General features: G+C 44.8%; 1 protein-coding gene across 1 annotated transcript in view; it reads left to right on the top strand.

Moving 5' to 3' along the window:
- Positions 1-519: 519 nt before the first annotated feature.
- LOC109242795 overlaps positions 520-15411 on the top strand; it is a 17055-nt gene continuing 2163 nt past the window's right edge. Inside the window, exon 1 of the mRNA XM_019409655.1 lies at positions 520-1355. Coding sequence (XP_019265200.1) covers positions 760-1326 — 567 coding nt within the window. The 5' untranslated portion in view covers positions 520-759 and the 3' untranslated portion in view covers positions 1327-1355. The remainder of the gene's footprint in view (positions 1356-15411) is intronic.

Raw genomic sequence — 15411 nt, 5'->3', positions numbered from 1 at the left:
TTATATGTATCTCAAGGCCACAAAATTCAAAAAAATTCTCAAAATGGTGACTTAAATTACCCCAAGTCAAAAAATTTCTCAAAATGTTGACTTAAATTTCCAAACTTGTTTTTAGTTTTATGATCTTACTTTTTTACACAGGAGATTTACTTTACACGTAAAAGATCTAAAAATATTGTTTTCTTAAATTTGAAATTGTAAAGCGGCATGTTGTACAAATATACAAAGGTATATAGAGTACTATTTTACAAGCAAAAGACGAAATATTGAGAAGCAATGGAATTACGGAAGGAATTTGAAAATTAAGTACCTGTTCTATCCGGATTATGTGAAATATGAACATGACATATTGCTTACAATAAATCAATTTTATTGAAGTAACAATTCAATAAAATTATTGAATAGCACACCGTTTAATTTAGCAGTAGTAGGCATTCAAGTTGACATATAATGGACAATTATTGGGAAAGTAATGCAATTACAGGAAAATATGAGGGTGTATAAATAGCTGTTTATATCCTATGAGGTGTTAATGAAATTAAACAAACTATTTACACAATGTTACAAATTACAATCATTTAAAACAGGCCGAAAGTATGGGAAGAATCGAATTTATCAAATTCTTACATGCTTCCTAACTTTTCTGCTCCAATGGACCACAACCAGGGACATAAAACGTAATTTCACAATCCCAAGTCCATTTTCATTTCAACTGCTTTTCTCTTCTGTCCCAATCAAATTCAAAATCAATTCAAACCAATGAGCAAAGAAGGAAGTAGAAGAAGAGGCGGATGGAGTTGGACTTCCGCCCTCGTCGGCGCCGCCGCTGCCGGCGTGGTGGTGTCAGCACTTTCGTCGAAGCCACGGGACCCAGATTTCCACCTCATCTCCATTGACCTCACTTCCTTCAAGCTCAATTTCCCAGTACTTGACGCTGAACTCATCCTCACCGTCCACGTCACTAACCCTAACGTCACTTCAATTACTTACTTGTCTACAGAAATGTCGATTTTCTACTCCGGCGACCACCTCGGTTCGGCTCGGGTGAAAGCCGGATCACAGCCGCCGCGTTCCTGCCAGGTCCTCCGGCTACCGGCGCGGCTGAGCGGCGTTCAGCTGGCTCATCACGGCAAGGAATTCCTATCCGACGTGGCGAAGCGAGAGATGGTGCTGGATGCTACGGTGGATATAGAAGGATTTGCTAAGGTGATGTGGTGGGACCATAAGTTTCGCGTGCACGTGGATAGTCACGTGACTGTCGACCCGGTCTTTTTTGATGTCATTGACCAGGAAAATAAGTCGGCTTTGGAGGTCTTCGTTAGGTGACGTCTGAACCGGCCACCCGGCGTTCCCCGGTAAGTTCATTGTATTTTGTTTAAGGGTTTAATATTGTTACTAAGTATGACTTATGTTTCTCGCCCCACGTGGTTAAATTATATAAAGCTGTATGCAATCTAGTTAACGAAGAAAAGAAATGGTTTGCTCTTTTGAAAATTGAACTTTGTTTCATCTAAGTAAATGAATTATGTTCAATATGGTTGTCCAATGTGCGAAGTATTGATCTGCGCTTAAAGGTCGGCGTGTTTCATTATGGTCAATGAACTGAGGAGGAGGATGTAGGATTTTAGGTTTATGGGTTGCTACAAAAATCTCGAATTGATATACAATACTAACCGGAAGAACGGACCGGATTCCAAGCTAACTATTCTTATACATTTAATGAATTTTTCAATACAAATACAAGTTTTTAGACAAAAACTACTTGATTCACGGGAACCCGTAACTGTTGAACTGAATCTGCCCCTGTCAATGAAGTTGATGGAAATTTTAAATATGAGGTTCAAATTTAAAAAAAAAAAAAGTAAGTATTACTTCCTCTCTCTCAATTTATGTGATATTTTTTGCTTTTTGAAATTTAAATTTTTTAATTTTGATCGTAAATTTGAACATATGATATTTAAGTTTTTCGAAATAAAATTTATATTTTAAAATCACGTCAAAAGTACTACAAGCACAATAATTAATTATTTAAAATATATAAAAGACATGAAAATTACGGAAAGAACAATTCATTTGACTCACTAAATTCGATACGTCACATAAATTAGACGAAAAGAGTAGGTATATTTTTTTATTTGTCTAAGCCTAAGCATAAGCCTAAGCCTAAGTAGAGCAGAGTCATCTTGTGTCTTGTATCTGTATTAATGAAAGATAGCAGATATCGAGTATAATAGTTTAGGTGCATATAAGTTGGCACAAATACAATCATCATAAAAAAGTGCGAAATATTGATACACCACGAATGTAAGTAGCACCAAGTTGTAGGAAAAATCAGTTTTGGAAGTTAAAGTTTTTGGATTGGACCAGATTTAATTATCCATCATAATTGTATACGGCTAAAATCGAAGAGTCCAGTTTTACAATCATTATAAAGCTCCATAGCTCGTCTCCAGAAGGCTCGAGGAACAGCTCGAGGTTCGACCCCGAGGGTTCCCTATGTTCGACCTCGGGGGCAGTGCAAATTGTAGGAAAAATCACGAATGTAAGTAGCACCAAGTTGTAGGAAAAATCAGTTTTGGAAGTTAAAGTTTTTGGATTGGACCAGATTTAATTATCCATCATAATTGTATACGGCTAAAATCGAAGAGTCCAGTTTTACAATCATTATAAAGCTCCATAGCTCGTCTCCAGAAGGCTCGAGGAACAGCTCGAGGTTCGACCCCGAGGGTTCCCTATGTTCGACCTCGGGGGCAGTGCAAATCGGTGGCTATGATGGACAAGCGGGAAATTCCCAAAGCACGTGGTTAGAGCTGACCAGACAAGGATAGTACAAGTCCGTACCGTGACATTAAATGGCTGTACCAGCCGCATATCTTTGTAATAAATGGCTGTACCAGTTGCATATCTTTGTAATAAATGCACCTGTGCTATGCTGGGATTCACCCTCCTATATAAAGGAGACCCTTGTCATCTCTTGCGCACATAATATTAAATACAAGAACAAGAACATTCTCTGCTCTCTAACTTAAACATTCTCCATTGTCTCTCTTTTGATTTTATTGCTTACATTTATTGTGTTCTATCAACTGTTCTTCATTTATTGCTCATCATTGATCATAAAGAGCCACCATCAGGGCTCTCAGAATTGTTAGTACTTCATCGGCCGTCCTCAATCGGACGCTTTAGCTCGACCCCGAGGCCTGGCTTAGGCTAGCTCGAGGCCTCGATTCACCACTGTTCGGTTTGAATAACGACACTGCTTCTCACTCTTGCTTTACTTTTATAGCACACACTTAACATCTAATCTAACGATTAGCATTAAAATAAATTACGTACTTTTAGAACCACAAAATCAAATATAATTGTGATTACCATTTTCAAGGTAAACAGTTTGGCGCCCACCGTGGGGCTAAAAATAATAGTGAATGTTCTCGTGCTGGTTTACTGAAAAACGCAAGTTATTCTTTGCACTTTTTCTTGTCCAAGAATCTTTGATTTTAGGTCAAAATGTCCAACTCGGTGAATGCACATGAAAACAATGGTCCTGAGGATCATGGAGAGAATGGTGTAGCTGTTCCAGGCGTCGGTGTACCACTACGAAACCCTGAGGACGCACCAGAACCAATTCGCGTAGATGTGGGCTCACGCAACGCCCAACACGTCGATATAAGCCCTCATACTAACAGGAGTATACGCCAAGAAAACCAACAAGAAGCTCAAAGAACTCTAGCTCGGGAGGAACGAGAGGTTAGCCTTCACGTTATTTTTGAGATGTTGCAGGCACAACAGCTGGCGATTGCTCAACTGCAAAGCCACCAAAAAACTCCAAGCACAGCAGCACTGGAAGCAGCTCCTCGAGCCGAACAGGTACCGAAAAGATCGAGCAACAACGGGTCAGCAGCCGACCCTGCTGTTATAAAGATGCTCGAGGACCTCACAAAGAGGATCGAATCGGGCGAAAAGAAGATAGAAGCTAACGACAAAAAGGTGGAGACCTACAATTCAAGGGTCAATCAGATCCCGGGTGCACCCTCGATTCTGAAGGGTGTTGATTCAAAGAAATTCGTACAAAGGCTATTCCCATTTAGTGCTGCTCCAAAACCCATCCCGAAGAAATTCAGAATGCCCGATCTCCCGAAGTACAACGGAACCTCGGACCCCAACGAGCATATCACTGCATACACTTGTGCTGTAAAGGGAAATGACCTGAAGGACGACGAGATTGAATCCGTCCTGTTGAAAAAATTCGGAGAAACACTTTCAAAAGGGGCCATGCTGTGGTATCACAACCTGTCCCCAGATTCGATAGACTCATTTGCCATGCTGGCAGATTCTTTTATAAAGGCACATGCCGGTGCCATGAAGGTTGCTACAAGGAAATCCGATGCTTCAAAATCAAACAGAGAGAGAACGAGATGCTATGGGAGTTTGTATCTCGCTTTCAAATGGAACGAATGGAATTACCACCGGTCTCCGATGACTGGGCAGTGCAGGCCTTCACCTAAGGTTTGAACGAACGAAGCTCAATAGCTTCGAAGCAGCTAAAGCAGAACTTGGTTGAGTATCCCGCCGTGACTTGTGTGGATGTCCACAACCGGTATCAGTCAAAGATTAGGGTTGAGGATGACCAACTAGGAGCCCCCTCGGGCTCAGTATATCCTAGCAGGCTCCCGGCAAAGGAACCAAGGCCAAACAGGGAAAGATACCGACCGTACACTAAAGATCAAAGGAACGTCCCAAGGCGTAACATACCCCGAAACGACCGAAGGGCAGATCGAGGTCAGAATCCTTGGCGACTCGTGAGCAGAGCCGGATTCGACAGACACACGGGACTGATCGAGGTACCCCGACTATCCGAATACAACTTCAACATTGATGTTTTGGACATCCTATCGGCCATAGGTAAAATCAAAGACGCCAGGTGGCCAAAACCCGTACAATCAGATTCCTCACAAAGGAACCCCAACCTGGTGTGCGAGTTTTATGGCACACGCGGTCATAGGACCAACGATTGCAGACAGCTCCGAGAACAAGTAGCCCGACTAATCAGCAAAGGGCACCTCCGAGAGTTCCTCCGCGACCGAGCCAAAAATCAATTTCGGGAAAGAGAGGCAAACAGGAAAAATGAAACAGAAGAGCCACGGCATGTCATCCACATGATCGTTGGAGGAATCGACATCCCACAGGAACCCATTGTCAAACGAACAAAAATATCCATCACCAGGGAAAAACAGACTTGAGGTTAAATACCCGAGGACTCTCTCACATTCAGCGAAGAGGACATCGAGGCCCTGTCTCAGCCTCATAACGATGCATTGGTAATTTCTTTCCTTGTGAATACATTTCAAATTAAACGTGTGCTTGTGGATCCAGGTAGCTCGGCCAACATTACAGGTCGAGGGTGGTGGAGCAGCTTGGACTGCTCGACCAGATCGTGCCTGCCTCTCGAGTCCTCAACGGATTCAACATGGTGAGCGAGACAACGAAAAGGGAGATCACCCTCCCGGTCAACGTGGCTAGCACAACCCAAAATGTCAAATTTCATGTCATCGAAGGAGACATGAGGTACAACGCCTTACTCGAAGGCCATGGATACACTGCATGAGAGCAGTACCATCAAACTTTCACCAAATGATGAAATTCCCAACAAAGGACGGAATAAAAATCATATACGGGGAGCAACATGCGGCAAGAGAGATGTTCGCGGTGCACGATGTGGCACCGGCATCGACACCTTCAACATCGGAGGAGCCAAAGGATAAGCAAATAGTAAAGTAGCAATCACAAGCTACATTCTCGGCTGCACCCGAGTGAATGAGCAAAGGACCGTACCGTGTCCCAGAGCAAGCTGTTGAAGCATATTGAGGCTCGAAACGCCATCACTACTAAGGTATAACCGTCTCCCTTTTTATTTACGTCTTATACTAACCTGCGTGCAGGTGTACGGTCAGACAAATCAAAGCGCCTTCCAGCTCGAAGACCTTAGGTTTTGAAGCATGCGTTGCACTCTTTTCCTTCGATTGGATTTTATCCCAAGGAGGGTTTTGCCGGCAAGGTTTTTAACGAGTCAACATCTATATGCTGCCTAAGGAGAACTTATCAAGTATTCAAGGTTTCTCTTCAATTAACCTCGAATACTGGGGGGCATTCCCCCGGAAGATCACCTCCCCGGAGAAATCAAGATGAGTCAAAGAGGGTCTCGATAGGAAAATGATGTATCGGGCCAAACGGTCAAATGAACCATGTCCGCATAGAATAATCGAACCCTCGAGGATGAAAACATGTATACTTGTACCAAGTAATCAAAGGAGTATCTTCTAAACGCAACACGCTTCTAAGAAGTTTGCTATTTTTACAAGAAATGGCCATAGAGCCAGAAATTTCCCGAACACTCGGGGAGTGACGTCAAAAACTCGAAGCCATAAGACATCCTGGCCGGAAACTTCGAGCTTGTAAGCCCTCAATGAGGCAACATCAAAGTTACAAAGAACGGCTCCAGAGCCAATAACTCTCGATGTCTCGGGGACTGTCGACGACTGTCACCCCATCGAGCTACCAAAAACCCGAGGCTATAAGACCCCAAGCGGGCGACCTCGAGCCCAAAAGCCCTCTATGCGGCAATACTAAATCTGTAAGACCTCAAGCAAGGCATGAATTATACTTGTACCAAGTAACCTATCTGTAAGACCTCAAGCCAGGCATGAATTATACTTGTACCAAGTAATCTATTTGTAAGACCTCAAGCCAGACATGAATTATACTTGTGCCAAGTAACCTATCTGTAAGACCTCGAGTAAGGCATGTTCAAATTTATAAGACCTTACAAAAGGCATAATCCCAATCCTAAAGTCAAGGCTATATATTCGAACTTGTAAGACCCCTAAAAGGGCATACCCTCGATATAGACGTCGAGGCCATCTCACTCGGGGACTAAAAGGCTACGGCCAAACACAATGACTACGGTCATAAGGCTCCGGCCAAACTAACGCGACTCAGGAACGCCCGACCATCGCCATAAAATCACAGGCGCCAGCCTATACTAGAGGTCGTACCAACCCAAGGCGTAAGAGCCCAAGCGCCAGCCCATATCAGAGGTCGTACCGACCCAAGGCGTAAGAGCCCAAGCGCTAGCCCATATTAGAGGTCGTACCGACCCAAGGCGTAAGAGCCCAAGCGCCAGCCCATATTAGAGGTCGTGCCGACCCAACGCGTAAGAGCCTAAGAAGCCAACTTAAAATACAAAAACCTAAGGGTCGATGAGCTCGAGTCGAAACCCGACTCGAAGATTGAGCCCGAAACGGTTAACTAAAAGTGCCTAGGGGCAAATGCGTAAGAGCCTACGGGCCAGCCCAATAGGCCCAGGGCCGATTTGCAAACCTAAGGGTTTTCCCCGAAGCTCGATTCATCTGGCTAATCATTGACAAGCGTCAAAATTCAAAACAAAAGGAAGATATACACAAGCAACGAGAAATTCATGAAAGAGGAAAATCGAAAGGCTCCTTTTTATATATATATGAAATAATACAAGGCTTCATTTACAATGTTCTCAAAGAGCATAGTAGGCAGGATCAGAAAGGAAAGGTCTAGTCTGCTTTCCCCTCAGGGACTACGGCTCCATCGGCCTCTTCCTCATTATCTTCGGCATCGGATACAAGGAACTTGGCGTCGAGTTCATCCGCCTTGGCCTGTTCTATCTCTTCCGAGAGATCGAAGCCCCTAGCATGGATCTCCTCGAGGGTTTCCCTCCGGGATCTGCACCGAACATATTCATTGCTTCTGCTCTCCCGATCGGAAGCCCCTCTCAACTCAGCTCGAGCATCGACAATATCTTTTAAATAGACGGCCACTTTCTTCTCAGCCTTAGCTCGAATCTCTTCAGCCTCAGCTCGGGCGTCCACGACCTCGGCCTTCATCTTCAAAAGGTCAGACTCGAGCATTACAATCCTGCTCGTCTGGACCGAGATGTTTTCATGAACATTTCGAAGTTGCACCTCGAGGACGGTAACCTTGGCCAAAGCATTCTTCTTGGCCGCAACTTGGGCATCTACCTGAGCCTTTAGCTCATTACACTCGCACTTGGCCTGACTAACTTCGCCCCAAAGGCGTTCCAAGCCCTCCGCCTTACTCTGCAACTAAAGCATCAAAATATTAATCTCCGAAGATAGAAGAGAAAACGTGCATCCCCTCGAAACAAAGGTTACCTGTCTCTCGAGGTGGTCTTCGTAGTCAAGGCTTCGACTCGTCTCGTACCAAAAATATATCAACTCTTTTGCCCTTTTATCACAAAGAAGCCTGAGGGATTTCTCCCCGTCCAAAGCTTTCCGCAACCGGGCTTCACGGCGGAGCAGCTCGGACTTGAGCTTGTCAAAAGCCTATGAAAAAGAAATCCAGTGAGATAGTGAAAATGCAAAACCGAAAAACCAACAAAGTCAACCAGAGCTCACCTTAGAACAGAGCCGCTAAGCCTCCTCAAAGTTGAGCGTGCATCTACTGGCCTGGTCTCATCGGCCCCAGACAAACCACTCTCGACGGGGATATGATCGCTCGAGACCCCACTTGGCTTAGGCAGCCCCTGGCCTCGAACATCCCTCGATATACCTTCGACGGGAGAAGAGGACGGCGGCAGAACATTTGCATCCCTCGAAGTACCTTCAACGGGAGGAGAGGACGGCGGAAGAACATTTGCAACCCTCGAAGTACCTTCGACAGGAGAAGACGATGGCGGCAGAACATCTGCATCCCTCGAAGTACCTTCGACGGGAGAAGATGACGGTGGCAAAGGAGGAGCCACTCCTCCGAGGCCAGAAATCTCGGGTATTGCAGGCTCATCTGCCCCGGGAGGCCTCTCGGCTCGAGCCATCGATGTGTAGCCGCTCCCTTCTGTTGCACCAATGACTACACGACGGCCGATAGGTACGTGATCTACCTCAACGGCTGCGTCTCCTTTTTGCCTCCGGGCAGACCCTGCCTCACTGCAAATCTCCTCGCCCACCAAAGATTCCTTACGCTTGTTATCGCTTTTCGACCATAAAGCCGATGATCCTCCCTTCTCTCCGAGAGAGCATGGTCTCACCTCGAAAAATTCTCCAACGCCTGCAGTAAAAAAGTTAGTAGACACAGAGGGAAATATTCCTTAGAGAGAAGAATCACACAATACTCACCGTGATGTTTTGCCTCCCATCTACCCTTCGACGAATCTCGCCCCTTTCGCTCATCGTAGGTCGAGCAAGCTACCAGTTTTCGAGTCCAATCCGCCAGATCGGGGACCTCGTATGGCAACCACGGGATTGCTGTGGGAAGGAAAAGAAAACACCGTTACGGAGTCTGCCTCCACTATGAACAAAGATGACAAAAGCACAAGTGTACCACTTACGTGTGAAATTCCATTTCTCAGGGAATGACAGGAACTCTACGGGAATAATGTCAACAGTCCGCACTCGGACAAAATCGACTCATCCACCCTCGGTCCCCGTCTTCTTTGTTACTCGCAACAAAGGGCCGGGTGGATCGACGCTGTAGAATAATCAGGCCTCGGTAATGCAAGGGCCGATACAATCTAATGAGATGGCTGAGGGTGAACTCGAGCCCGGCTTTATCTGCAAAGACCTTATCATCAACACTATCCTCCAAAACGACGGGTGAACCTGTTCCAGGGTAACCCGATATCTTCTGCAAAACTCGAGCACGACTCTATCGAGAGTGCCCAATGTAAAGGGGTACGTGTACACGTTCAGAAACCCCTCTACATGAGCCGTGATGCTCTCTTTCGGGGAAAGTACCTGAAGTACCGTCTTTTCTCCCCATCCGCTGTCTCTCCTAACTGCCTCAAAGTGTTCCTCCCCTATTGATGAGATGAACCTCGACGCATGCTCCCAATGGCCCTGAACATTGGGAAGCCTCTATAACGTAAAGTCCCTCCTCGAGACAAAGCATCTCGAAACGCTCACCGAACGCCGGCGGTGTACCACCGACCGGGCAGGAAACAGAGGCGGAACTCTCTTCTTCTTGGTGAACGGATATGGGCGTAGCAGCCATAACTATGGTGAAACAAGGGAAGGGAGGTGAAAACTCACGTGAAAGCTCTGAATTAAGATGATGAAAAGAACTGACGCAAGGAAGGAGAGCTCTATAAAAGGGATAATTGCGCGAAGCAGCAGAAGCATCAAACAAGAAGAAAGCTGATACATATATAGAGCAAGCGGCGACTGCTCGCCTATTCTGAAGACCAATTAATTTTGACCATGTCATTACCACTTTTGGGGAAGTGTAATGGTGGGACCACCCCAGTCACTTCGCGGTCATGTCATACACCATCATACAACGCTCGAGAGCTATCGAGATCCCCACATCGATCGAGCCTCGAGATGGTGCCCGATCTCGAGGATCTCTATTATCGCAAGCATGTATTCTAAAAGAGCTATCAACCTAGCCTCGAGATGGTGCCCGATCTCAAGGATCTCGGTTACTCCAAGTATGGGCTCCAAAGAGCCGACATCAAATTTCAAAGATTAACTTTGCATGAGCACTGAAAATTAAAATTTGAATACTTGAAACAGAGAGATCTTTTTACATTTCCAAAATAACATTTACATGGGGTGTCTTTACAAAGCCCCTCCCCCGGAATCCATATACAAAAAGAAAGAAAAGAAGAAGCAGAAACGACAACGCGAGTCTACTCTTCGCCCTCACTACTATCTGAATCACTTCCGGAGCCCTCGTCCGAAGTAGTTGAAGGTGTTGAATCTTCCTCTAAGGCTCTGGCTTTCTCGATCTCAGCAGAGAGATCGACACCTTCGGCGCTTGCTTCCTCGAAGGCCTGCCTCCTAGCTTGCAAACGAGCATGAGTAACAGCCCGAGTCAGCTTTTGCTCGGCATTCTCAAATATCTCTTTGGCTCGATCATTTGCGGTAGCGGCATCCCTCTTGTATGAAGATGCTTTTTCATCAGCCTCGGACTTGGCCACAGATAATGCAGCAGCCTCCCTCTGAGCACTTCGAAGAAGATCCTGGGTCGAGGCCAACTCTCCCCGCAAAAGGTGTTTCTAGGAGGTCACGACCTCATTCTGCCTCCTTAGCTCGAGGATCTCCATATCCTTGGCTGCAACCTCTTCCTAAAGTCGCCCTACCAGAGCATTCTTTTGCCCGATCTGCAAAAGCGAATCAAGACAGGAAGCTTCAAGATATAAGAATAAAAATATGAATTCATGAATGATGTGTTACCTGCTCAGCAAAGCTATTCCGTTCCTGCTGCACTCTCTCGAGACTCGTCCGAAGCTTACTCAACTCCTCTTCCTTTCGGGTAAAGGAAGCCTTCGACTCATTTAGCCACGAGGTGAGCTTCTCAAGCTCCTTCTCATGGCATGAAAGCTCATCCTGAAGCTTGGAGAAGGCGCGGTCATACAGGTTCTTGACCTACAACAAAGCACAGAAGTTAGAAAGGCAAGGGTAAAGAATTTTCCGAAGCACAAATGGTATGTCGAGAATATCACCTGTTGTTGAAGCCTCTCAGCCTCCTCGATGGCGATGAGGGAGTCGAGATCTGCGTCCACGTCGACCCCAATGAAGTAGTCTTTAACATATCGTCCTCTCCCTAAGAGGCCCCCACATTGGCAGCGCCCGTGTTCTCGGCATCCCTTATTTCCCCCGGAGAAAATGAAAGGCCCAACTCAAAGCCTCCCACGGTGTCAATTTTTCTCAGCGTTTCTTCTTGATCTCGAAAAACTTCGGATTCGGGCCCTCCGAAATCACCAGCCGAGGATTTGCCGGCACGGACTGTACCGTGTCCGACTTGAGGCTCGGGGACTGCTCCCGAGCCCTCCTCGAGGGCTCTCTAGCACGAGTTTGGTCCACATCGGCCACCCCCAACTCGGCGGCCTTCCGACCATCAGCTTATGGAGCATCAGCACTCCGTCTCACCCTCTGTACCAAAGGGCGATCGCCGTCATCATCATCTTCACGAAGACTTGCCGCAGCAGTCGGAGTCAAGACCGTGGCATCGGTCTTAGGCTTGCGGACCTTGGGTTTCTTCGATTTTGGAGACTCGGTCGACGCCTCCCTCTTCCTCTTCTTACCCTTATCGGGTTTCGAGGCTTCTTCTTCACCAGGAGGAGCCGGTCTCATCGACACGCCTTTCTCGAGGTCTGCACAGGCATGATGTGTTAAACTTACCGCCACGAAGAATATTCGTAAGAAACTTGGTAATAACAACAACGACAACATACCGTGGTTCTTGGCCTGCCACCGCGTTTTGGACAAATACGCCAAACACGCTCACCATAAGGAAAAGTAGAGTCTAATTGTCTGATCCATCCCGAAAGGTCCTGAACCGCGCCGGGGCACCAAACGGTGGATACATAATCAAAAGAAGATCATTTCAGAAAGGGAAGAAGGGGCAACGAGATGTATTCAAGGTAGGGGCACTTACACTTCATGTTCCATCCCCGGGAATGGCATCCTATCAGCAGGGATGATGTCCGAGGTTCTTACTCTGACAAATCGGCTCATCCATCCCCGATCTTGGTCTTCATCGATTCTCGCAAAGAATGTCTTAGTAGATCGAGGGTGAAGCTTGATTAAACCTTGGAAGAGATGGGGGTTGTACAATCTAACCAAGTGATCGAGGGTGAAGGTCATTCCCACGACCCGGTTGGAGAAATATCTGAGCATGTAAAGAATCCTCAAGAAATAAGGATAGATCTGACCGAGTGTTACTCGGTACTCACGACAAAAGTCGAGGATCACCGGATCTATCGACGGTGAAGAAGAATCTACGGGGCCTAGAGGGAAAGGGTATGTGTATACGCTGAGGAAGCCAGCTTTGTGTTGTACTATGCTTTCCTCAGGTTTGGGGATCTCCACTTGCACTGCCTCCCCCCATCCGCAGTCTATCTTTACCCTCTTCGTGTCGGTCACCACGCTGATATACCGAGACACGGGCTCGCATCGGCCCTGTGTAGAAGCGGGATTATTAATGGTAAAATCGGACACCGTATCGAAGTGGCCAGGGGTACATTGCTCGAACTTGGAGGTATTTTTGGTTTGCCCTTAGACGGACGTGATGAAGAAGTGGTACCCTCTTTCTGAGGTACCGTTTTGGAGGTTTTAGCCATAACTACAACTGAATTTCTGAGAAAGAAGATGAAGAAGCAAGCACAGAGAAGAGATGAATGCAGAAAGTGGTGAACTTAGCTCTGAAAACTTGGAGATATTGTAAAAGTGTGAATGACAAACAGTTGAGGTATTTATAGAAGCCATTTGGGCAACGTTTGAGAAGCGGAAGAGTTGAACCAATAACCTTCGTGGGTTTCTCAATGATCGTGCTGACAGCGACCTCTGTGCAGCTTTTGAGTCACGTCATTTAATGCTCTGACGGGCTGACATCATGATGGAAATATCGAAGAGGCAAGAATTCAAGGCCGTTTCTTATCATTTTTACTCTAAGAAACGAGGGGACTATCTGTATACGGCTAAAATCGGAGAGTCCAGTTTTATGATCATTATAACGCTCCATAGCCCGTCTCCAGAAGGCTCGAGGAACAGCTCGAGGTTCGACCCCGAGGGTTCCCTATGCTTGACCTCGGGGCAGTGCAAATCGGTGTGTATGATGGACAAGCGGGAAATTCTCAAAGCACGTGGTTAGAGCTGACCAGGTCTACAAGGATAGTACAAGTCCATACCGTGACATTAAATGGTTGTACCAGCCGTATATCTTTGTAATAAATGGCTGTACCAGTCGCATATCTTTGTAATAAATGCGCATGTACTATGTTGGGATTCACCCTCCTATATAAAGGGGACCCTTGTCATCTCTTGCGCACATGATATTGAATACAAGAACAAGAACATTCTCTGCTCTCTAACTTAAACATTCTCCATTGTCTCTCTTTTGATTTTATTGCTTATATTTATTGTGTTCTATCAACTGTTCTTCATTTATTGCTCATCGTTGATCATAAAGAGCCACCATCAGGGCTCTCAGAATTGTTAGTTCTTCATCGGTCGTCCTCAATCGGACGCTTTAGCTCGACCCTGTGGCCCGGCTTAGGCTAGCTCGATGCCCCGATTCACCACTGTTCGGTTTGAATAACGACACTGCTTCTCACTCTTGCTTTACTTTTATAGCACACACTTAACATCTATCATCTAAGAACTAGCACACAGTCAAATATAATTGTAATTACTATTTTCAAGGTAAACAATAACACTGTGGAACAAAACGTAAAGTTGAAACTAAAGCGGGGTCCTCGTTAATTCATAATACTATTTCATCTTGGGATTTTTCCGACACGAAAGAATGCAAGTTCAGAAAGCAAGGAATGGATTAAAGTTGTATATGTTTATTCATGAAAGAATGTCACCAAAAGAAGCATATGAATTTTTATAACAGGACACGTTTGTTTGAACACAAGACATGACTGTTCATGAATGAGTCTCATCGTTAGTATGTACCTGACAAGACTATCTATCTATTCATTGTTATTATTTCATCTGTCTCAATTTATGTGATAGTAGAATTTATCTACTCAATTTATGTGATACAATTTTTATGGAAGAAATTAAAAAATAGTCAAATTTACAAGTGGTCGTTCAAAAATAGCCCTTCAAAAGTAATCGAAATTTAGCCACTTTTCATGTAAAGATAAATTTGAGCAAAAATACTGTTCAAAAGCCAGAAAATACGCCAGTGTATTATGCTGGAGTTCCAGCATAAGTATATTTGAACTCTAGCATATTATACTGGAGTTCCAGTATAAGTATGCTGGAACTCCAGCATACACTACTAAAAATCCGGAAAAAAGCGACCAAAATTTGGCGACCAAAATTGGTCTATCAAGAAAAGCGACCAACGTTGGTCGCTAAATTGGAGAAAATAATTAAATAATTATTTTAAATACATTAGTCACCAAGATGGTCGCTTTTTGGTCGCTAATTTGGTCAAAATATTGACCGGACTCGCCAGACTTGCTTGGTCAAAGAAATACTGAAATTAGCGATCAACTTTGGTCGCTAAAGTGGGACCCACTTATAAAATTTTAATAACTATATTATTATTTAAAAAAAATATAAAATATAAATAAATATAATTCAAAATTAGCGACCAAAGTTGGTCGCTCACGAAAGAGGAAGCAGATAGAGACCAACTTTGGTCGCTAATCTGGGACCTAGTTATAAATTTTTAATAATTATATTATTATTTAAAAAAAATTATAAAATATAAATTAATATAATTCAAAGTTAGCGACCAAAGTTGGTCGCTTACTAAAGGGGAAGCAGATAGAGACCAACTTTGGTCGCTAATCTGGGACCCAGTTCTAACGTTTAACAATTATATTATTAATTTAAATATTGTATAAAATATAAATAAATCTATTTAAATTTAGCGACCAACATTGGTCGCTAATTTTAATTTTCT

This window comes from Nicotiana attenuata, unplaced genomic scaffold (assembly GCF_001879085.1).
Source record: "Nicotiana attenuata strain UT unplaced genomic scaffold, NIATTr2, whole genome shotgun sequence".
In the NCBI taxonomy this organism is placed as follows: Eukaryota; Viridiplantae; Streptophyta; class Magnoliopsida; order Solanales; family Solanaceae; genus Nicotiana; species Nicotiana attenuata.
Note: the sequence above shows the minus strand (reverse complement) of the source record. Positions and strands in the feature narration are given on the sequence as shown.